Raw genomic sequence first — 24,755 nt, 5'->3', positions numbered from 1 at the left:
ACGTTTGAGTGGTGCCCTCTTCAGGTTGAACGGTAACTACAACTACTGCAGTTGAATTTTCCTATCAGATGTTGGGTCCAAAAATACCTCATGATGTAAGTAGGTTTAAGCTCACCACGCCCTTGTTACAAGCTCACCACGCCCTTGTTACAATCTCACCACACACTTGGTACGAGCTTAGTTTGTCCCCTCTATCTCCGTTAGGATCGGCCCACTTTTCTTGCATTTTTCCAATATTGCCAGTGGGTGGAGTCAGGCTCTAGCTAGGGGTTTAGTTACGCTTTAAAAAAGTGCTGCCCTAACATCCCAGTGAGCAAGCCAGAAGACAACAGTGGCAAGGAAAATCTCCCTAAATTAGTGAAAAGGGACATCATGGGTAAAGTGGTGGAGCATCATTAGCAGAGTGGTATAGGCAGAAACCTTGGGAGGAACCCAACTCAGCGGGGACTGGCCATCCTCCTTTGGCTGGCACATATCTAAATTTACTGTACATAGGCAATATATAATACAAGCTATCCATCCAATAGTTTATATAAAATTGTTACTTTTGTGGTTATGTATATTACTAATAACTTTGCATCAGTTTAGAGTTTGCTGGGACATTTTCTGCATTGATAATCGAAAATTGTTTTATGTAAGAAAGAGAAGCACAAAATAAATACATTAGAGTCATCAAATTAGTATCAACTTCAGATTAATACAAAGGATATTATTTTCTACCTTTTTATCAATTGTGTTCTTCATAAAACAGCCACAGGAAATTATATAATGGAGAAGAAAGTTTGAAGTGTAACATATTGCAGTTAGTATAATTAGTCTAGACATCTGTATGCTCACCTTTTGAGAGTAGTGGACAATAGCTATTTACTTTTCATGCCGAAACCTGAAAATGTATTACAAGGTGAAAGACTGCTAGAACAAATAAGTCAATTCCAGCTTTGAAAACACTATACAATGAAATGTACCTTTGCATCAGTGTGTTGGGCTGCTTCAGAACTTCCAAGTGTACTGTATTGCAGAAATCAGAAAATACCTTCATAGCACATTTACTGCTTGATAAATAGTATTTACACAACCCAAACGTTTTGCAACTAATGTAGACAACATCTCACCATTTCACAGCCAAAGTTGTTCATTTTCGATGCATTAACCTAAAAGTATATTGATAGGTAGTGCTGAGTCAATTCAAGTTATTATTAGTTAGTATATATTTATTATAATTCATTCTAATGTTTTTATCAGTTGTTTTCTTTATTATATGAGTTATTAGAGTATATAATTATGCATTGCATTGAGTATAGAATCTCTTGCATGGAGGAAATTATGATTGTAGTGCATTTCATATGTCTAAAATGTTTACTGGTATGTGGTTACTTGTATATAGCGAATGCATTTTACATTGCTTTTAAACAGTTTATTATATTTGAAACAGAAAATTTTTATATACCAAGGTAAATTAAATTGCCCGTGTGGTTCTTTATTGTACAAAATGTTCTTCACAAATTCACTCCCGTTTAAGTTATCTGATTACCCTATACTTTGTATTTCTGTTTATTTTTGCTTTGTTGTGTCATTTCAGTGATTTGGCATATAATCTTGCAGCTCTGAAACCTTTTATAGTCACTCCAGGTTTACTCAGTGCAGTGCCGGCGCCAGCCGAGCGCTGATGAGGGGGCGTCTAAAATACCAGAGGGGGCGATCACATGAATGCATATAATTCCCCCAGCTAGAAAATACATAGGTTTGGTACATTAAGTTTTAAAGTGTTATAAACAAACATCTCTGTAATACAACCACAAAAACTACAGCTATAGTGAGCAACGTACAGAGCTCTGAACAATACAACAACAACAAAACGCATACCTAACGTTACATTTTAGCACAACACTAAGTTACTCATTTGAAGTTCAGACCCAGAGGTAGAAATACATTTTACGTAATGGTGGGGGGCAGTGTTGGCAAATAGAGTTGATGGTTTTCAGCCCAAAAACGGTCCAAACGCAACATTTAATCAACATTTTGGTTAAATTTGATCATATAACGTAGTTATTTTAACTGCCACTAATGCACCATAAGCTAGCGATTAGCTAGAACCACAATAGCAAAATGACAATAACTCGTTTACATATACAGCTATGCTGTAGGATAGGCTAATTCAAATTCGTTAATTATAAATTTAACAATGTCTGTTTTTTATCTATTTACTCCTGATAAACAGGTGTGTGAGAGAGAGAGATCGTACAGGCTTACCTTTAACGTTAAATGCAGAACAATAATAGGCTGTTGGTTGTACGTTGACTTGCAAGGATGCTGAAAAACATGAACATCTGAACTTTTCAAAACTATGTACAGTCAGGCTGAAGTTCATGGTGCCCGAATTGACTTAATGACAGCCGAACATTTGGATCTTTGCACCTGAAATGCTCCGATAATTCATCCACCCCCTCGTGGCGCCGGCCCTGCTCAGTGGCGCATGCGGTAAGAACCATGCTTTGGGAACCTGAGGTCATGCGTTTGAATCCCATGTGCAATGGTATTTTGTCTTACTTAAGTTTTGTGATTCTCATACTATACATTGTATTTCAGTTATTTGTGCTCTCTGTTGTCATTTCTGCACGTTTGGTAATTGCTGGATATCAATGTTTACAGCTCTAAATCTCTATTCTATAGCTTGGACACACCAACTCAGTGGTTTAATCGTTTACTCAGTGGCGATGCGGTAACTGCTGTGCTTTGGGAACCTGAGTTCATGGGTTCGAATCCCATGTGCAGTGGTTTTTGTCTTAACTTTTTTTCTCACTTAAGTTTTGTGATTTTCATACAATACATTGTATTTCAGTTATTTGTGCTGTCTGTTGTCATTTCTGCACGTTTGGTAATTGCTGGATATCAATGTTTACAGCTCTAAATCTCTATTCTATAGCTTGGACACACCAACTCAGTGGTTTAATCGTTTACTCAGTGGCGCATGCGGTAACTGTTGTGCTTTGGGAACCTGAGTTCATGGGTTTGAATCCCATGTGCAATGGTTTTGTCTTAACTTTTTTCTCACTTAAGTTTTGTGATTTTGATACTATACATTGTATTTCAGTTATTTGTGCTCTCTGTTGTCATTTCTGCACGTTTGGTAATTGCTGGATATCAATGTTTACAGTTCTAAATCTCTATTCTATAGCTTGGACACACCAACTCAGTGGTTTAATCGTTTACTCAGTGGCGAATGCGGTTAGTGCCTTGCTTTGGGAACCTGAGGTCATGGGTTCGAATCCCAGCTCTTACTTTCACTTATTGAGATTTCCTTTTGTGTTCCCTTTAACATGTTCTTCTCGACCTGTCTGGTTTTCCACACGTGTTATATTTTTGCCATCTTTACTGTTGTTGCTCCGCACTGCAGTGGTTCTGCTCTGCATTTGCTTTGCTTCGGGTTTGGGCTCTGTATTGCGCGCTTTCTGCGCTTTGCGCATTTGCTGCGTCGTGTGGTTTTTGCTGTGCTTTGGGTGCTCATTGCGCTACAGGTGCTTGGCCCCGAATCGCTGCTTGCAGCTATATTTGTTGTTGTTGTTGTTGTGCAATTATTTTTTCTATTGTTACAAATGGGAACATGATAAAATTTTGTAAGTCCTTTAAAACTGTTGAATAAAAAAATGTAGAAAATGTTTTGGTAATTAAATGACATTTAAACCCCTTTGATACCTTTTGTCAATTAAGTATAATCGCATCAGTAAATAATCTATATTATAAAACCTAGTAGATTTTAATAAAACCATGAAAGAGTAATAAATCCCATATACAGTGCATACATTGTTTCACAAAAGATAAAAAAGTTATTTTTGAAACTGAAAAAACAACAAAGGGTACTCATATATTTAACTTAACCCATTAAACGTTTAATATATTTGAAAATTTACGTTTGTGCTGAAACAAACAAAAAAAACGTTTGTGCTGAAACGTTTTACTTTTTTTCACAAAGTGTTTTTGTGTGAAAATATTAAATGATTGCATTTTTATCCCTGTAAATCCCAATAATTATTATTTTGAGAGAGAGAGAGAGCGAGAGAGAGAGCGAGAGAGAGAGAGAGAGAGAGAGAGAGAGAGAGAGAGAGAGAGAGAGAGAGAGAGAGAGAGATTGTCGGTTAAGCTAGATTGACATAACACTGAGTCCAGCCAATCAACAGTTAAATATATCTTACTAGAGGCAGATAAAGAACGCAGTTGTCTTTACAAGAACAAGATAAAGCTTCGTTTAGGGAATACAAAGATACTATTTTAATAAATGGCATCGCTATCGTCGTTATTTTAGGAGAACAATAGAAAGCCACGCCCATTGAACAGTAATTATGCACCTGTTACTTGAGGACCCGTTAAATAAGTCGTGTTCGACGTCATGTTGCGGTGCGCAGACAAATCTGCATATGACATCAAAGCTCCGCGAAAGCGATTCGAGCGATGGCCGCTTCTCATGCTTTCGAAGTGTTATCGCGGTAATTTGATGTCATATGCTGAACGGTCTGCGCAGCGCAGTAATAAGCCAGCATTTGAGTGGGCGGAGGAACGAATGTCATGAAGTGATGTAGGGTGCGGTTGGTTTATGCTGAGAGAGGCAGCCGGCGAGAACACTGGGATATAACAGCAAGCCAGCGTCTGTTATTCCTGAAATCTGAATTACCACAACACAGCTTGTCATTTAAAGACAACGAGGGTATGTTTTTATTTATGTGTTAATTCACATTGAATTGATCGATATATTTAGCCAATTTCATTCGATTTCTTTCTTTTTTTATGTAATTATTGATTGATGATTGGTTTGTTATCAAGCAGACATTATGTCACGACTAAACAACCAATTTATATTGCCTCTGATTTTATATTTATTTTTCAGGTTTAGCATACGATAATTTCATGTCTTTTATTATTAGAATGCTTCAGGGCAGCCATTTATAGGGTTGATGCTGGAAATGCATGCTTACTGCTGTCCGAATGCATCTCTGAAATGCTTTGTCATGAGATGCACCATCACTATTTTTGGGTGGCCCCCTCTTTTAATAGACCAGCTTGTCAGATTCTGCAAAAAGCATGCAGGAGAGGTCATGGTCACCATTAAAGGTTTTCTTACAGACATTGTAAAAATTGGGCGTGTACCCCCATTGCATTGTGTGACCAGAGATAAATCACGCCATGATGTGATGTTAACGTCTGTTAAAACCGCTTAATCAAAAATCATTTCTGTATTAAGATTGATGATTGCAATTCCCATAGGATTTATTTATTTTTAAGAAGATAAAGCGTTCCAATTATTAAACCTTCGTTTAAATCTAATTGAAATGCAAGTTATGCAAAAAAAAATTATTATATAACTATATGACTACGTCATATCGAATATTCTTTACATTATTTTAAAGCTTTTTGCTAGCATAAAATACATTGCGATACCCACTTTCATTTATATTAATAATATTATTTTCAATAATAAGTACAATTACAACATCCAAAATAAATGTTTATTATTTACAGTTTTGGGCTTTGACCTACATCTGAAAGTTGTTTTGCAGATGTAAATTGCTCAGGTTTCTCTGAAGATAGCACTTAACTGTAAATAGCACATGGAGATGTCTGTAGCTCAATGAGGAAATGTAAACAGGTTTTAAATAGGAAGGGAGCAATGCAATATGTTCAGTGAAGCAAATTTTTGAAACTTTAATTTTATTGCATTAAGACCACTGGTATTATCATATCAATATATTATATTTCTATTTGTCATGAGCTGATTCTATAATCTCTTCTTAATGCACAGATCAAAATGCTAGACACAACAAGCAGCCAGTTCAACTCCTTCCTGTACTGGAGGGAGCCCATTCCATCGCTGGACCTGTCCGAGTTGGAAGACCTTGGCATTTCTTTATCCAAATCCAAGGAGGTGAAGAGCTCCCCAAAGCCCCCAGCACAGGATGAGGAAGATTTGGAGTTACTGCAGTACACCACATTTAACTACTGGAAGGAGCCCGTTGCTAGCATTGATTTCGATCTGCTATTATAAAACAATATCAGTTCCTGCCCAAATCTGTTTAAAACCACTGTGGTCTCTTTTCTGATCCAATATTGATGAATTGATTTTGAGTCTTTATTATGCCTTGCTTGTTTAGCAATGTCAGTGCAACTGTGAAGACTTTGTACTTATGTGCTACAGCATTACTAATTGTGATGTATTCATTGCAGAAAACAAAAGGCAAACTTGTGTTTCACTTCCAAATATTATGTAGATTCTGTAACTTTCTAACTGGTCATGCACATAAAATAAGATATCAAGTTGCTAAAGCCACAGTATTGTGCACATAAAAGGCATGAAAAAAACTAAAGCTGTTTTAAAGAGATCAATGTATAAATTTAATGTCTGGCAAATTACTTGTATTGTTAAAGCATCATTTTGGTAATTATGAGCTGGAATCGCACTAAAAGGTGTTTTTGTACTCGACAAATGTTCATATGAAGTCCAAATCTAATGCTTTCCCTGTCAGGCCAGATGCCAATTAAAATGAGCTTGCTGCTAAATGAATTACTGAAACTGTAGTGTCTTTATTTCTATAAAAAAACTAGTTGTATTTAAATGTGGTTAATTATCCGTTTACCAAATAGACTGTACAATTTTAAAATAAACTAACAGTTGTTCATTTTTATGTCACATATCAGCAAATTTAAGAGATGCACCAGTTTCCAGGTCTAACCTTAACGTTGTTCTTGTGGTTTATGGGTTGATAGATGAACAGGTGTTTGGTACACAGCTGGTTATAAGTTCAGAAAAGCAGAAGACTGCACAATCTGCATTTTAAGTATTATGTATCTAATACCTACCTTTAGGCTACATACAATATCACATAGTATTGCAGGATCAACACTAACTCCTAAACACTAGTCAATAGCCAACTTAAAACAGAATAATAATGTCATGAAAAGTTATTAAAACATGCATAAAAATATATTTATTATATTGTATTTTGCATTATATTATATTTGGCATTATATTTTGTTTTGCATTATATTATATTATATCATATTATATTATACTCAATAAATATTATTTTATAATATCAATGTTTGAAACCTAAAAAATGTGTATGAGGTTAAAGGTAGCGTCTTCAAACCTAGTAAGTTGTTTATCTAGGCAACATTGCTAAACATTTAAGCATCACGAGCACGTGCAGGTTTTAAGCGGATCAAAACCAAGCCCTCAAAAGCCGCGGGAATCCTGCCTAGATGCTGTCTAGTCTAGTTAGTCATCTCACTAGGGTTTGAGACACGAGCGCAGTGCGCGAAACGGTTCTAGTTTTCATTTCCGGGGTTAAGGCAGCCGCCATATCCGAATGCGTTTCAAACACAGAGACATGTTTATGTTTAGCCAGTCGAGAAAAACAGCCTGGATCATAATATAGCGCTTTTATTACACCCAATAGACCTCCAAAAGACAGATTTAAAGGTGAGTTTTACTCGCAATGATCCCGTTAGTTTTAATCTCAGATGAGTGATGAAGTATGCGATCAGCTCAGTAACGTTACTGCGTGCATCTGAATGCACATGGCACACGAGCTGAAGCTTTAAAAAACAGCATTAAACATTTGCTTACTTATGTAGATGTTTCGTTTATGTGTCCGTATGCTTTTTGTGTGTATGAAGTCTTATATTGAGCGAAGCTGTTTTCACCAGATTGTTATTTATCGCAAATGTGCACGTTTCTTCAACAAGAGGGGAAGTATGCAAATTGATGTTGTTTATAAGTTTAGTTTTGATTTGCCAATGATCACTTTATTCGTTTTGTGTAATTGCATGCAAATTGATCCCTGTTGAATAAAATGAACACAAATTCTAGTAGCTTCCATTACAAATACCATTTTGAACTATAAGCATTTACCATTAAAACCATTAAGATTAAATCCACACGAAATTACTTTTATCTAGTGTGTTCTGAGTTTTGTACTAGTAAGATTTCATTTTTTGTTGGTTTCCATTCACCAGATAACATCCCACTATAAAACCCAACACATTATCAGTAGACACCAACAGACAATTATAGTTTCCATTAAAACCAATACAATATCCATTATAACCATCATATTTGTCTCTGATGGTTCCTGATTCTTTCATCAGCAGGGATATAAGGTTTTAAAAATAAATGGCAGTAAAGTTCATTTTATACACTTTATTTTATGACATATTTGTTTTAACGTCATTACATTTGTCTTCTGTGTAGATGTCATTGGTGGATTTGGGAAAGCGTCTTTTAGAAGCAGCACGCAATGGTCACGACGATGAAGTCAGGACGCTGATGGCCAATGGGGCCCCATTCACTACTGACTGGGTCAGTCACCTGCATTAACATTTTAAACATTTATTTTGGGCATAAATAAAAAAAAGTATTTAAGAAATAGTATCATTATGTTTGCATTTGCAGCTTGTTATTGTAAATTTCAATTTTTTATGATTTGATTTGCACACAAAGTAGACATCAGCAGGATCATGTTAAAGGAGTAGTCCATTTTCTTAAAAAAAAATCCAGATAATTTACTCACACCATGTAATCCAAAATGTTGATGTCTTTCTTTGTTCAGTTGAGAAGAAATTATGTTTTTTGAGGAAAATATTCCAGGATTTTAAATGGACTTTAATGGACCCCAACACTTAACAGTTTTAATGCAGTTTAAAATTGCAGTTTCAAAGGACTCTAAACGATCCCAAACTAGGCATAAGGGTCTTATCTAGTGAAACGATTGTCATTTTTGGCAATAAAAATAAAAATATGCACTTTAAAACCACAACTTCTCATCTTCCTCCGGTGCTGTGACGTGCCAGGGCGACCTCACATAGTTGTGTAATGACGTGGAAAGGTCACGGGCTACATATAAGAAACGCACATTTGCGGACCATTTTAAACAATAAACTGACACAAAGAAATGAATAAGTATCATTCGACATACAACAACGTCGGGACGGTCCTCTTTCTCCAAACTTGTAAACACTGGGGCGTAGTACTAGTTTCGCATACGTCATCCGTGACCTCTTGATGTGATGACGTATCACGTGGAGTCACGCTGGCGCTTCACAGGACCGGTGGAACACGAGAAGTTGAGGTTTAAAAGTGCATATTTTTTCTTTTTCTAGCCAAAAATGACAATCATTTCACTAGATAAGACCCTTATGCCTAGTTTGGGATCGTTTAGAGTCCTTTGAAACTGCAATTTTAAACTGCATTAAAACTGTTAAGTGTTGGGGTCCATTAAAGTCCATTAAAATATCAAAAAACATAATTTATTCTCGACTGAACAAAGAAAGCCATCAACATTTTGGATTACATGGTGGGGAGTAAATTATCCAGATTTCTTTTAAGAAAATAGACCAATACTTTAAGGGTTTTTTATATATAGTCCCAAAGAGAGACCATATAAGCCAGAATTTTGTCATTTTTTGCTTTTAAATAAAAAATATATGGACTTCCATAGTAATCTGTGTAAAGGATTTATTATTATAAAGATTATTATATAGACTAGAATTGGTGAAGACTTGTTGGTCAAAACAATGTAATGTAAATGAATTAATAAAAATTAAAGCTTTGATTAATTTTTTTGGTCGAGCATCATTGGATGTGTGCACGTTGCTTTTGATTTACGATGATTGAACTTTTTAAGTGGAAGTCATGTAGTGATCTGTTATATCCACATTAGAAGAGATGAAATCTGTGATGCAAACCAAAATATTAATGCCTTTTTTATCTAAAGAAACACGTTAAATGAATAACATTTGTGTCTTTTGTAAATAAAATGTTTACATTTAAGATTCAATCAATGCAAAGCTGGTCATGCTTGAACTATCACGAGTAGCATGCATTTACATTTGTCTCTTCCTTTCTGTTTATATTTGTGCAGCTTGGAACGTCTCCATTGCATTTAGCAGCCCAGCATGGTCATTACTCCACTGCAGAAGTGTTGCTCAGGGCGGGTGTCAGCAGAGATGCCCGAACCAAGGTGGACAGGACCCCACTGCACATGGCGGCCACAGAAGGACATGAAGTTATCGTTGAGTTATTAATCAAGGTAAGAAATGACTAACCTAAACATGTCCTGTTTAAAGATTATTTCTTTAGGGGGCTGGGGTGGTTTCCCAGACAGGGCTTATCTTAGTCACATGCTTAATTTAAAAGCATCTTGCAGTGACCTATCTTCACAAGTTTCAGTGCCATTGTTTTGTCTTAAGATGCACAGCAGTGTTGTTGTTTTTTGTAAGGTATATTTGTAAAAATTACTTAAATGTCCTACTATAACTAAGGCATAGTCCTGGATTAATCTAAACCTGTCATGGGATGTTTTATTAGATGTTTAAGTAATGTGAGATTTATGATTGTTTCAGAGTGGAGCAGATATCAATGCCAAAGACATGTTAAAGATGACCGCCCTCCACTGGGCCGCCCAGCATGGTCATCACAGCGTCGCTGAACTGTTGATCAAACACGGCGCTGATGTGCACGCCCTCAGCAAATTCGACAAGTCAGCTTTTGACATTGCAGTCGACATACAAAATGGCGAACTTATGCATCTAATACAGGTTTGTACCCGACTCCTAAAGCAGCATGGCTGTAAATATAACAAATTTACAAGAGATTTCATTTTTTAGTTTTCTTAATCTATGTGTCTTAAGGAGGGAATGCGGAATCAGGTGAACAGAAATGCTGAAATGTCAATCACCAATGGCGGCAGCGCACAACAGTTCATCATCCAGGGTGTCCCCAACATCCAAGGAGGAGTGGTCAACCTCGCTGACTTCATCAAAACCAGCTCAGGTACATGAAAACTAGACTGTTAACTACTTAAAATAAAATATGAGGATATATGGACTGAAAATGTTGTTTTGATTAAGGTGATTCAGAGGATGCTATAGCTGTGAGCGCGTTGGACTCGGGTATACAACAAATGGTGAATGAATCTGGTCAGAGGGTTATAACCATATTAACAGATCAACATGGAAACGTACAAACAAATGGACTCGGTCAGCCTTTCTTTGTCACAATGCAAGATGGACGACAAGGTAAAAAAACATTTTAATCTTTTGTGTGTTTATGTTTAAAACCTGCTTAATCTAATACATGATTATTCAGTTTTATAATGCATACATATACTTCTGTGTTGTGCCATGTTTTTTAAATGTTTTCTCATGTTTCTCTTAGTATTGGCAGTTTCAACCAATCAGATTACAGAGGAAGTGGTGGAGGAGTCTGAACCCCCTGCCCGTAAACGTAAAATCGAAGTCACGTCCAATAATACAGAGTCTGGCGAAACGGTAAGTGTACTTAAAACGAAAATATCAAGCAAACACAAACCTTAAATCCGAAATCGCCTAATTCCTTGCGATGTGTTTGTTATTAATGTTAGTAAATCAAAAGTCTTTAAAGAAATTGGTCACATGACAATATTGTACAGTATGCAGAACAGAATAAAGTGGCATTGGGCGTTTTTGAAGTCCATTAACAGCAAAAAAACAGATGTAATTTAAAATCGTTGAAAATAGACATAGAAAAATACAGATTTGTCAATCATTTCATCTCCAGGAGCATCTGCAATGGCAGTTACAAGAAGCCAACAGGAAAGCTCAATCCTATCGACAACAGCTACTTCGCAAAGAGCAGGAAGCCGAAGAGTACCGCAAGAAACTGGAGGCCATGTCGAACGGACAGTCCAACGGCACTTCCGATCTGGGTCAGGAACAGGTCGTGTTTGTACAGGAAGAGGGTGTGATAGAGGAAGCGACCGAGGGAGAGGAGGAAGTCGTCATGTTTTCGGAAGGTGGCGTCGTTATTAAAACAGAAGAGATGGATTCCTCTGACGAGCAGATAACTCTGGTGGAGGCCACGGCGGGTCACACCGAAGTCATTTCGTAGAGGACATCTCAGCGAGCGTGGACTCGATGATCGGGCAACCAAAGAGTGCATTGGCACAGTATTGGTTGGGTTAATTTTTGGTTTTTGCAATCAAGTCCTTTTGTAATTTATTTCCTTCTATTTTGCCTAATGTTTTGTGCATCGATTAAAAATTCATAAACACAACTGCAATGTGCATCATATGCACACACAAACACACACAGAGGAGGAAGAAGAAAATGCCGTGTTTTGTTGTAGACAGCTGGAAAACACTCAGGTTGGAACTTGTACCTGCCTTATTCAAAGTTTTATCACTTTAGTCATGAAACATTGCCATGGCTCATTTTGATTATCTTGCAAGGTATATGCATTGGAAATCAAAAAATTGTTTATGTAAATTCTAGGCACGTCAGCATCTTATTAAAAGTCATAACTCACAGTCGATAGATTTATATTTCTGTTGGACTATTTACAAAAGTGATCGGTAATGTAAAAGTGCCTTTGCTCAGAGTATTTGTGGACTTTAAGGATTAGGGTGTCATGAACTAATGCATATTTGTTTCAACGAGACAAATGCAACTTTTATTCACTCAACATTTCATTCATATTCCTAGTGTAACCTAGTCTTTTGCTTAATATGTATGTTATTTTTAAGTTGCAAACTAAAGAATTAAGTTTGAAGAACAGCGCTTATGCACATCGCAAGTTTAGTGCTTTCACAAATGTATATGAAATGTGATGGGAGTATCAGGGGTTAAGCCTATATGATGTGTAAATGAAAGTTCTGGTGGTGTCTGAGGTTCATAAATGTATATTCATTTTTAATTGTTTTCCAATTATTATTTCTTATTCCATCCATAAAATTGTAATAATGAGCCACAGACATATTGGCACTACAGTTTGCAGAAAAAAAAACACCTTACTTGTATTACGTGCTTAAGTGATGTATAAAGCTTTGACTTTTTTAATAAAAATGTTACAGTTACAAATTCTAGCCAATTTTAATTTATACTACTGATAAAAGATGATTTTTTACTGTTTGTAAAGCTGTAACAGCAGGAGTGTTATCTCAGCACATTCATTTCATGAGACCTCTGTCAAGAAAAGCACACTCAAGTTATATAAAATGGTTTATTCTTTGCAAATTCTGGATAAGTACAATCACCAAAAATTAAGAAATCTGTATACAAAGAAGCATGAGATCCATCTAATACAGCGAAACGTATGTAAATAATAAAAACAATATTTCAAAAAGGTCACAGTACAGTTTAGGGAGGCATAGGTGCTCTCATCGGACCCCGTGGTGGTGCAGGTGGACGTGGTGGTAAGGGAGGTCCTCTCTGAAAGCCGAGGGGTGGAGGTCTGGGCGGGCCAGCACCGTAACCAGGTGGAGGCATTGGTGGGGGTGGTCCCCTCATACCTGGATGCATACCTGGACAACAACATTAAATCATGAGTATTAGGGCTGTCAAATTTTAATTCGAATTTCGAATATTCGTCGAATGTAAAAAAAATATGCATATTCGAACGTAAAACTTTGCATTCGAATTTTACCTGTGTCAGGATGCTCACGCAACGTGATGATGACGTAACTGACGCGGATTGTTATACAAAGCGGCTCAGCCAACTATGCGGAGCAAGCCAGCGTGATTCATTTGAAAAATAGCAAGAAAAGACAGTGGGGATTACGAGTCGGACAGAATACATCTTGAAAGGGCTGTGTGATGCTTCTTTGGTTTTTGGAGCATCAACTGGAAGTCAACCGCAAAGTGAAACTAGCAGAGATGACAGAATTAGTGTCGTCTGCTTCTAAATGCAGTTTTAAAGTTTAAAATAACTGATCAACGCGAAAGTGCCATAACACAGCTGCTTGTTTAGCAACATTAAAAGCATATGTGCATCTACAGAGTCCACACCGCATATGAGAGAGTTGCAATGTAACGCCGCGGTGGCTTTATTTTTATAACTGACTGGAAACTTGACTTTCACCTGGACATTTGATATGCAAGTTTTTCATCAACATTATCTGCATGAAATATAAACATGATGATCATCTGCCAACTCGACTGTTTCAGCACGTCCTTTATGTTAATTACAGAGAGTCTGCTTTATTAACGGCTTCGCTCTGCGCGTAAGTTAAACATTTCTGTTCTGTACTTTATTACTCGCATATATTTCTACATATTTTCAACCAAGGAACACACAAAATATAATATAAGTTGTTGTGAATAGCGTTTAAGCTTGACAAAATTTAAATGACTAATGATCTTTCCCACTTATTTTGGCTTAAATAAAGATTCATTCGTTTTCATACTTTATTAGAAACACGTACATTTATCTACTTATATATTATATAAAATGCCCTATATTAATATGCATTGTCCATGTATGGCATTCGTTTTGTACATTTACAGGTGCACAAATATACTCGTTAATTTTGATTTCATTAAGACACCGTTGTGTTCTGTATTGACTGAGGCTCTGTACATTTTTTTGGAAATTAAATTAATGTATGGTACATAAAATAATTTGTAAATATATACATGGATAGTTTATTGGCTATGTTTGTGTTAATAGCCTACACACGCTGGCTGTAGAGGCATTTTGCACTTCCAGATATCTATGTGCACTTTTGTTCCTTTGCATATGAATAAAAAAAATTCTGTTTAATTAATTAGTGTTTATAACATTCGTTTTAACAAAAAATATGCCGTGCATGATTTGTTCATATTATTGGGGCTTTGTGCTGCGCCCTCTTGTGGGCTTTTAGGAGTATTTTCTCCAATAAAGTAGGTCTTTATAATTCGAATATAATTCGAATTTTATTATTTTTCAAGGACGAATTTCGAATGTACTTGTTCAGCCATTTTGACAGCCCTAATGAGTATAAGACGTTTATCCATTGCAATAATTGTCACATCCATAGTTTTACCCAAGAAATAAATAGACGTACCCATTGGGGGACCGAATGGTCCTCTTGGAGGGACACCCATGGGTGGAGGAGGCATTCCAGGTGGAGGTGGTGCTCTTGGTTGATTGGATCCGGGTGGATGCACCATACCAGGAGGTCCCGATGGGGGCATTGGCATCGGTGGCATTCCTTGAAATTAAATATGTATTGTTAATAACATTTCATAAATGTGAACCTTTTCAAAAACATAACCATCATTACTCACCAGGTGGGTGCATTCCTCCATGGTGGAATGGTGGTGGCCCCGGTGGCGGCCCTGTGCCACCGCCATGTGGTCCACCGGTCCCTGGAGCAGGCGGCATGTGCATGCCAGGAGGTATCCCAGGTGGCATTGAGCCTGGAGGAGGAACAGGTGGGAACGCACCAGGTGGAGGCATTCCTTAAAGATAAAAAGAAGACTGAAATATAATTTTACATGAACAGGGATACCCACAGGTTTATTTTTAAGGCTCTAGTAGCAGTCACATGCAATCTCATATATAAAATGCAACTTGACAGCCGGTATTATGGAAGTTTAAAGCTACAGTGTTTCAGTAGCTCAACTCGTACAGCATTGCATTAGTAGTGCTAAGGTCATGAGTTCAGTCCCCATAGATTAAATATACTGCAAATCACTTTGGATAAAAGCATATGCCAAATTCATAAATGTATTGAAATAAGCGTCTTGAGGGTGGGTAGATGATGACAATGTTAAATTTAGTCGAATACAAAGTTTTTACATGAAGTGCATGCAATAATCACGCAGAGACGTTGCATCCCAATATGGCATGAGTGGTCAAGACACTTCCAGATTTCGGTATGCAACTAACCTGGCATTGGTACACCAAGCGTGGTCATGACAGGGTTGGGTAAAGAGACAGGCGGTGGGGCATCTGCGAAAAGCTGATGGGGACGATCGGCCTGTGAAAGTGGATTCTGAGCGGCCAGGAGTCTCTCTGCGGCCGAGCCGTGCCTCTCGCCCTTCGAGTCCTTTTTAAACGCATACGACACCGTAATGGGCCTATTGCAGAGATACTGGCCGTTCATGGCCTCGATAGCTGCATCGGAGGCGTCAAAGCTGGCATAGTTGATGAAAGCGTATCCCTTAGAGTTGCCTGTATCCGGGTCACGCATGATCTTGGGCGTCTGAAGGATGACGCCAAAAGCGCTGAAAGTATCGTAGAGGAGTTTCTCGTCAATCTCAGGGTCCAAGTTGCCGATGAAGATGTTGGCGCCGACATCGAGGTTCTTGTTGTGCGCCGACGCTTTGTTGACTCGTATGGGTTTGCCGTAAAGTTTGATCATGTTCATAATCTTTATGGCGTAGTCTGCGTCATCTTCGCTGAGGAACTCCACAAACCCATAACCTTTGAAAATGTAAAAAAATAAATAACGTGGGTGTATAACATCTGAATACAGTTAAAATACAGTTTAACCTCCTAAGACCTGGATGTGTACATACGTGGACATCAATTTTTTTGCTGTTTTGCACCATAATAGTTAATTTTGTGTAACTGGATCCTGCTGTACACAAACATGGACAAATACACGGCTTCATGTTAAAAAAAAAATTTTGGTTATTATATTTATTGGTTCTTCCTAAACCCAAAACAGCTGGTAGAAATCTGAAAAAAAGACACACCAAATCTTGGGTCTTAGGAGGTTAAATAGATATGTGAATCCAGGGGAAAATACAATACAAATCGCGATGTTCGACATTATAAACCATCAGCTGTTTACCACTAAAACCATTATTCCTGTATCTAGTTTGTTTTGGCATTTATTCCACTAGGATTTAACAGTGTTTTACTGGTTTCAAATGTGTTTGATAACATTTCACCAATAAAAAACCAACACATTATACGGTAGACTGTACTGACTGTAGAATGGTAAGAGACCATTACACAATAACATTTATTATATTGGTCAAATATTTATAGATTTATTAGAAATGTATTAATTTTATGCTGATATCATGCGTTCATATTTAGACTTACCTTGATGTTGTCCTGTTACTCGATCTTTGGGCATGTGTGTGTTTACGACAGGACCAGCTTGTAGAAAAAGCTCCCACAAAAGAGGTTCAGAGACCTTCTCATCAAGACCACCCACATATACAGTCGCATCTAAGAGAAAAACATGGTAAAAATTGATGCATGGTAAATACAAAATACTGTTACACAGAACATGCGCAGATTGTATTCAACATCATGTTGCGCACAAAGAAAACTTTTTACGATTGAAATTCATATGAATAGTTTTATTAAACGTAATATGAATATCTTTTTTTACAGCTATATCAAAAGCAGCCTTTGTTATCTATTAGTCGCAAGCCAAAATGAATGAGTATCATTGAGTTGCGAACTCAGTGTACACAAACAAAACGATAACCTAAATGATAAACCTTTTTAAAGTTCTGTGCAGCAGTATATATTTTTTCTGCAAAGTCCATTAAATATAATTTCTTGGAGTTCTGTAAAAATTACCTTGATTTCGTTCAGAAATCGGTCCCGCCGCCATGATGAATGCGGCGTGTAAACTACCGGAAGCGCTTTTCTTCTTCGTTAGCGATACAACACATCGAAACAGCGCCGCTTACATTAGTGCTGCCACCTACAGGATAGACGGACGCATTTTTTAGGCATTTTTAGGGATAATACTTTGGTCTTGGCAGGACATTGAACAATGTTTGCCCTTTCTATTTCCCATGTTTATAAAATTAATTCACAAGCTTATCAAATAGTCATTTTGACATTTGAAAACATTTGCAGGGTTTATTGATAGGATTGCACTAATATATCCATGCTGAAAAAAACACAAATTCTAATGGTTTAAATGTCATTATGAGCCATCAGCTTAAATTATTACTAAATTCCTATGCATAGTGTATTTTGGTTTATATTCCAATATGATTTAATGGTTTTCTATTGGTTCCCATTCATCAGATGACATCCCACCAATAGACCCTTACACACTGCCAGTAGAGACCCACAGAGACTATTATAGTTTTCATTAAAGCTAATATAATTCCCATTATGTTTTCTGCTTTGTTTTTTTATCAGCAGGAAGAAATAATCATTTTAAAGGTGCAGTGTGTAAATTTTAGCGGCATCTAGTGGTGAAACTGTGAGTTGCAACCAAAATGGCTCACCCCTCGCTTTTGAAACACAGAGAAGCTACAGTAGCCACCACAGGACAAACATGTCATCATCCGAGTCAACTTTTCAAATAAAGTTTGTCCGTTAGGGGCTTCTGTAGAAACATGGTGGCACAAAATGGCGACTTCCATAAAAGGGGACCCGCAGTGTAAGTAGATAAAAATGTCTTATTGTAAGGTAATAAAAACCTAATGATTCATTATTTAAGGTCTTTATACACCCTTGATAATATAGTTATATATATTATATTGCATTTCTGTCAAGAGATTCTCCTAAAAGTTACACACTGCACCTTTAAGTGCACTTCACATTCATGCTAGAAGTTAAAATACTCACAAAGTACTTACAGCCATACTGTTTAATATGAAGTGACTAAAATAGGATTTACATTTTGTATGCCACATGCATAATAAAAGTATTTTACAAAGTCTGCATCCATAGTCTGCATATTTCTGTGAATCAACATCACTGACAAACCTGTTTACATTTTTGTTTTTCATTGTTTTGGGAAATATTAATAGATGATTTTATAAAACAAGATTGTGTCTGGGCTTGCAGTAGTCTGACATGCATTTGCTGACATATTGAGAAACCGTGATTTAATAGCATCATACAGTAGCGTGAAGTCACTCCCATAGTCTATGTGTGCCAGTGGTTTTACCTGTTTCACCTGCTCCCCCACCCTAACAGTCTCTGTATCAGAGCGACTAAAAGAAGAGCCTGCTGGTATCTGCCAGCAGAAGAATGGATCAGTCTGTCTCAGCCCCTACAAAACCAGAGCGTCTGCTTTTCTCCTCCCAGTGGATTTTAAACTAGAGTAACACGTATGCTAAATACAGACTGACACATTACAGTCAAAGGTGAACATGGGGACGGATTTAGCCTACAACTTTGTCTTCAAAGGTAAGTTTGATTCATTTGATTTGAGATTTATTTTATACTAAACAATGACTATAATAATTGTACACTGGTTTAGGAATAAGAGGTGATAATCAATTATTTTTATTATATTAAATGAAAGTTTTATCTCTTTTTATCTCTTTTCAGTGGTTTTAATTGGGGAATCCGGTGTTGGAAAGAGCAACCTGTTGTCAAGATTTACCAAAAATGAGTTCAATCACGACAGTCGCACAACCATTGGTGTAGAATTCAGCACCCGGTCCGTTCAACTGGATTCTGTTACCATCAAGGCCCAGATCTGGGACACTGCAGGTCTAGAGCGCTACCGGGCCATTACATCAGCGTAAGTGCCCAATTTTATATCCTCAAACTCTATCCTTCAGTTTTAAGCTGACAGTAGGTACACATTTAAAATTATTATTTGTCAAGAATGGGCAGCCAAAGGAATTTGTTTTGAGTGATTTAACATCACACCCATAACCACTCCTTTTTAACCGGATAAACAGTTTAAAGCGTAAAGTTTTTCTGATACGTTGCACACACCTGGATGCTAGGATGTCACTGAAGGATGGCTTGGGAATTTAATTTAGGGAATAATTTAAAAATCATCTAGAAAGGGTTTTTAGGGGGGTCAGAATATAATAATATAATAATATTGTCAATAACTGATTTAAAAAACACAATGATTTTTACTGTTGTGATGATAATAATACAGATATGATAATATTGAAAATAATTTAGCAGCCAGTTATAGACTCAGAATGTTGATAAACTCTCTTGTCTTTTGAGAATAATTCACAACACTAATAAAACAAAAATAAACAATACTAAAGATGAATTTGACCAATAGTATTGTTTACTTATTTTTATTTAATATATATATATATATATATATATATATATATATATATATATCTCACAATAATATTGTTATTGTGAGTTTTGTTTTGCCCATGATAATAGTGCAGTGAAAGTCTGATATCGTGACCTCCTATTTTGAACTTAGTTTGAGTTTAAAGATTGCATGTGAATGTTAAATTCAAGATCATTTTTGTTATTATAATGGAAATGAAACTATCTTACTCTTTTCATAATCATTTATTGTTATAAAGTAAAGCTAGATCCAATGTTTGTTCAATTTATACATCTGAAATACCATTGTAGGTATTACAGGGGTGCAGTGGGTGCCCTGCTTGTTTATGACATCACTAAACACCTGACCTATGAGAGTGTTGAACGATGGCTGAAGGAACTTTATGATCATGCGGATCCACATATAGTGGTCATGCTCGTGGGAAATAAAAGTGACCTTGACACTCTACGTACAGTACCGAGAGAAGAGGCAAAGGACTTTGCAGGTATAAATACATAACTTATAACTACAATGAATGCTGCTTAAGTATATATTCAAGCTTAAACACTCTTGTTTAACAGTATCGTATTCTTTAACTTTTAAAATGATCTCAAACTGTATAAAAAACAAAACTAAAATGTATCAAGTAATTCAAATAGAGAAAGTAAGCACACTTTTAGTTTTGGAGAAATTTAAGCTTTCCAAATTGACTTTACAGTGCCATACTTACTTGCTTTATTGATTTACTTTGCTAAAACAGAATCCAAAGACTTGCTTTTTATTGAGACTTCAGCACTTGATTCAACTAATGTTGAATCTGCCTTTCTTGAAGTTCTAACAAGTAAGTTTAACTTGTCTTTTTTATATATATTGCCATTTTTTTTTGTCATTTACTTATAGTAAAAATGTGCATTGATGTTCTCTCCATCAGCAATCCACAAGAAGGTTGCGAGTAGAGAAGTCACCAGAGGTTCTATTAGTGCTGTGACTCTGGGTCAGATGGGACCCACCAGTGAGTTTCAGGAGGAGAGAAGGGGCTGTTGTAACAACTCTTGAATGAATGAATGAATGAACATCTACGGTGACAAAGCCATCAAGACAAAGACATTTAACTTTGACATGAATAACGTGTCACACCTGCTTTGATGCATGTCTTTATCAGTTCCTGATTGGATGGCGTAAAGACAAAAGGGGGTGTGGTCCAAAGTTGTGTTAGGGTTGTTTTTTACTTTTTGAAGATGTAAACATTTGGTATTAATGATTTGTGTTGTTTAAATGTTAAATATGAATGGAGAATAATGTAATTTATTTTACTAGGCAGAAACAGTTGTCTTATTCTGCTTTCCTATAATGGCATTGTAAAACTATTTATTGAATAGTTTTTACAGCATTGAAATGGAACTGTTTTCCACTACAGCTCTGTAAATTATAGATATAATATAAACATCTCATTTTTTTTAAAGCAAAGTCAATATTATTTTTTCTTTATCCAAAGACAGGTCTTTTATACAAATACACAGTGGAGAATGCTGTCTGACAGTTAAACGTTTCGAAAACACATGAAACGTCACTATGCACTGTATATATATTTTTGGACAAAAAGATTTGTCTTTACATGGCTGTGGTTTGCATAATTTTTTTGTATTTAATAACATTTTAGTCTTTAGACCTTCGATACAGCATGTGAAGTTGCTGTTTTAACTAAATTAAATTTATTTAGTACAATTTCATTTTTTTTCCTGCAAACTACATAACTGTACAGCTCCTTTTTTCTCATACAAAACTGCTCAAAGCACCGCCCTGCAACCATTTAGGTGTGAGAGTTACATTTGTTTATGAAAATATTTCATTAACAAATGCAGATGTCAGTTTAAAGCTTCGTTTAAATTAAATACATCTGAGCAATTTTACAACGTGATGCAATAATAATTTTGGCTTACCCATTAAATAAAAAAACACATCAGAATCGATAATTATACACTTGTTTTTATTTATTTTAAGATTTTTATGAAGTAACATGTATTTATTTATATAGGCTCTTTTGAAATATCTCTAATTGAATATCCTTTAGAAACCCTCAGCAATAAAGACTTTTAACATGAACAATCACCAAGGCAAAACTACTGAGCCACTATGAGAAATCAAAACACAATATTCATAGTGGAACCTCATACAGTTATCACGATAAAGTTTATTGTTTAGTTGAGCTTATACACACAGTCTGTGCCAGGATACTGAGGCAGATTCAGCTGGTACTTCTGTTCAAGTGCATGAGGAACAAATCGTCCTCCCAGAAAGTGATAGCGTCCTTTGAAGTGATGGGCTGCTTTCTTGGGGGCTGTGAGGGAGATGAGCATGTCTGGCTGAATCCCATCAGGAGAGCCGTTCTCTACATCCCAGCCTAAAGAAAGAGAGAAACGAGAGGGAAGGAGAGAGAGATTTATGTTACCTCAAAAAAGTAATCAAATGAAACTCAAAAATGTTTTGACTGCGGTGAAATCATTGGTCATTTCTTGCTGATCACTGTGTGTGTGCATGCTCACCCGAAGGTATATCAACGCTAGCAATGGGTACTGTGGTTTTCTTTAGTTGGGCAATGATTTCACCGAATGGCTCTCGCACAGCCCCCTTGAAACTGAATCCAAAAACGGCATCTACCACCACATTATAGGCTTCATCGATCACATCAGCCTGAAGAGAAAGTGAGGAGGATAACTGTGAAGTATAGATGCTTAAAGGAGACATTTCACAAGACTTTTTTAAGATGTCAAATAAATATTTGGTGTCCCTAGAGTACGTATGTGAAGTTTTAGCTCAAAATACCCCACTGATAATTTATTATAGCATGTTAAAATTGCCACTTTGTAGGTGTGAGCAAAAATGTGCCATTTTTGGGTGTGTCCTTTAACATGCAAATAAGATGATCTCTGCACTAAATGGCAGTGCCGTGGTTGGATATTATCCCCTTCTGACATCACAGGGGGAGCTAAATTTCAATGACCAATTTTTTTCACATGTTTGCAGAGAATGGTTTACCAAAATTGAGTTACTGGTTTGTCTTTTCCACATTTTCTAGGTTGATAGAAGCACTGGGGACCCAATTATAGCACTTAAACATGGAAAAAGTCAGATTTTCATGATATGTCCCCTTTAATACATATATACATATATTCCTAATCATCACATTCTCATTTCAAAGGTAAAACCAGGAAAAAAATTATGATATTTATGTATGTAGTAAGGTTTCAACAATTAGGAAAGTTAATATATTATTTGTCATGTGTCAATGAGTCAATGTGTGGTACCCCCTTGATATAAATAATACGGTATTGAACGGCTATACCTCAGGCATCTCAGTCAGGAAGGAAATATCCATCTTTTCACACTGGGTGGTAAGATTCTGAAACAGCTGTTTGTTGGGGCGCTTTGGGTACAGCACAGATGGCTCATATCCCTGAGAAATCCACAATCAATACAAATAAAGCCAATATATCTTCATGAAATATTTAGGTTAATGAATTTAGGCGCAGCAAGTTTTTTTCCAACAACTGATTAAAAAGTCAAGCAATGTAAACTCACAAACAGTTTAAGATGTCTTGCACAGACCAATCCATCCCCTCCGTTGTTTCCAGGGCCACAGACGATCAATACTCTGGGTGGAGTCTTGAGCAGAGACTGCAAAGGATAGCCCTACGAAACAAACAAGTGATTTTAATAGATGTATACTTAATAATACACTAAAAAGCTGTAGGTAATACACATTCACAGAAGTATGTACCCTAGCAACAGCTGTGGCACAGCTAAGCCCAGCCAACTCCATTAACTGATCCACACTGAAGCTGTATTCATTAAACAGCTCTTCATCAATGTGCTGAGCCTCTTCTTGTCTATTATAAAGAATAAACAGCAAACCTGTGAATAAGTATCGTTCATGGTTGTGTTTGTGTCAGAAACTATTTGAAAGGTAAATGTAAATAAAATGTATGTGGCTGTTACATACAGTCAACAATGTTACTTTATCTTCTTAAAGGAGTTTGAAAGTAACAAAATTGACTCTGACTAATTCAGACAACAGGAAATAATGATGTTCAGCTATATAAGATACTTTTGATAGAAAATATTATATTGTTATGGCCTGTAACATCTTGTGATACATGACAATAATTATTGAATTATTCAAAATCATAAAAAAATAACCATTTGAAAATGTACCTACAATTATATATTGACATGCATGCCACACAATATAATGACATAACATACTAAATATTCAAATGTGAGTTTGCTGCCATGTGTTAAACTGATCTTGTTTAGTACTTTCTTGACCCTGACATCCACTTACCCCAAATATTTGATTGTATTAGCCATGGTGCAGGCCTGTCTGTGAGTGAAATCTTTACTGTAGATGTTATTGGAAATATGTGCACATGCTCCTGTGTGTTTCAGGACAGAGCCCCCTCGTGACGTCACAAGAAGACCAATGCCAAACAGGGCTCGAACCCCCAACATTCACCTGGCTACAGCACCTGGATATGGAGGTACACTGCCTGTATGTGAATAAAACAAACTCAGAAAGTTAAAAGTCTGCAAGCATTACAAATCATCAAACATTAAAATCATTCCCAACTATATTTTAGAATAGTGTGTTTACATAACGTTACCCCAGTTGAACGAACTAAAAGTACTGGTACGGTGGAATATTAATTATAAAAATATTAAATAAGATCAAGGGTTAATCTATAGTTCAAGTATAACAAGAAACTTGTAGTCTACCTGTTCTGTGTGACAATGTAGGTTACACGCAACCACATGCGATTATCTCCACAAATGCAAATCAAACAGCTTCAATCCTGTTTAGTTAATATTACAGAATTCAAAACATGCAACGTTTCAAACTGAGATGTTACCTACAAGCCGAAACTGCAGAAACTCTGTTTGCATAAATATATATTATCCGGGTGAGACTTCAACCTCTTTTCATAATAAAAGTTTGACATGCAG

General features: G+C 36.4%; 5 protein-coding genes across 9 annotated transcripts; 3 read left to right on the top strand and 2 right to left on the bottom strand.

The window, feature by feature from the left end:
* Positions 1-4,540: 4,540 nt before the first annotated feature.
* mllt11 (MLLT11 transcription factor 7 cofactor) lies at positions 4,541-6,550 on the top strand. The gene is made up of 2 exons (XM_065281942.1): positions 4,541-4,699; positions 5,792-6,550. The coding sequence occupies exon 2, from the start codon at positions 5,798-5,800 to the stop codon at positions 6,032-6,034; it is 237 nt and encodes a 78-aa protein (XP_065138014.1). The 5' UTR covers positions 4,541-4,699; positions 5,792-5,797; the 3' UTR covers positions 6,035-6,550.
* Positions 6,551-7,312: 762 nt separating this feature from the next.
* Positions 7,313-12,887, top strand: gabpb2a (GA binding protein transcription factor subunit beta 2a). Its single transcript, XM_065287029.1, has 8 exons — positions 7,313-7,468; positions 8,240-8,347; positions 9,909-10,076; positions 10,390-10,584; positions 10,678-10,819; positions 10,897-11,064; positions 11,204-11,316; positions 11,585-12,887. Exons 2-8 carry the CDS (start codon positions 8,240-8,242, stop codon positions 11,912-11,914), a joined length of 1,224 nt encoding a protein of 407 aa, XP_065143101.1. The 5' UTR covers positions 7,313-7,468; the 3' UTR covers positions 11,915-12,887.
* Positions 12,888-13,007: 120 nt separating this feature from the next.
* On the bottom strand, positions 13,008-17,449 carry sf3b4 (splicing factor 3b, subunit 4). Its single transcript, XM_065287041.2, has 6 exons — positions 17,330-17,449; positions 16,841-16,969; positions 15,674-16,210; positions 15,070-15,243; positions 14,847-14,993; positions 13,008-13,325 (listed from the first exon to the last, which is right to left on the bottom strand). The coding sequence occupies exons 1-6, from the start codon at positions 17,361-17,363 to the stop codon at positions 13,162-13,164; spliced, it is 1,185 nt and encodes a 394-aa protein (XP_065143113.1). The 5' UTR covers positions 17,364-17,449; the 3' UTR covers positions 13,008-13,161.
* A 1,297-nt stretch (positions 17,450-18,746) lies between these two features.
* rab25a (RAB25, member RAS oncogene family a) lies at positions 18,747-21,727 on the top strand. Its single transcript, XM_065287018.1, has 5 exons — positions 18,747-18,904; positions 19,049-19,244; positions 20,066-20,259; positions 20,515-20,595; positions 20,686-21,727. The coding sequence occupies exons 1-5, from the start codon at positions 18,868-18,870 to the stop codon at positions 20,808-20,810; spliced, it is 633 nt and encodes a 210-aa protein (XP_065143090.1). The 5' UTR covers positions 18,747-18,867; the 3' UTR covers positions 20,811-21,727.
* Positions 21,728-21,810: 83 nt separating this feature from the next.
* naxe (NAD(P)HX epimerase) lies at positions 21,811-24,718 on the bottom strand. 5 transcript variants are annotated; one of them, XM_065286972.2, is made up of 7 exons: positions 24,528-24,718; positions 24,097-24,301; positions 23,533-23,641; positions 23,334-23,444; positions 23,098-23,208; positions 22,298-22,445; positions 21,811-22,155 (listed from the first exon to the last, which is right to left on the bottom strand). In XM_065286972.2, exons 2-7 carry the CDS (start codon positions 24,261-24,263, stop codon positions 21,953-21,955), a joined length of 849 nt encoding a protein of 282 aa, XP_065143044.1. In that variant the 5' UTR covers positions 24,264-24,301; positions 24,528-24,718; the 3' UTR covers positions 21,811-21,952. The 5 variants fall into 5 exon arrangements, with proteins under 5 accessions (XP_065143044.1, XP_065143052.1, XP_065143061.1 ...); XM_065286980.2 differs by having other exon boundaries at positions 24,097-24,297; XM_065286989.2 differs by having other exon boundaries at positions 24,097-24,280.
* Positions 24,719-24,755: the final 37 nt, after the last annotated feature.

The sequence above is a fragment of the Paramisgurnus dabryanus genome, chromosome 19, assembly GCF_030506205.2.
Source record: "Paramisgurnus dabryanus chromosome 19, PD_genome_1.1, whole genome shotgun sequence".
NCBI classification, from domain to species: Eukaryota; Metazoa; Chordata; class Actinopteri; order Cypriniformes; family Cobitidae; genus Paramisgurnus; species Paramisgurnus dabryanus.
This window is presented reverse-complemented; position numbering and strand designations above follow the sequence as displayed.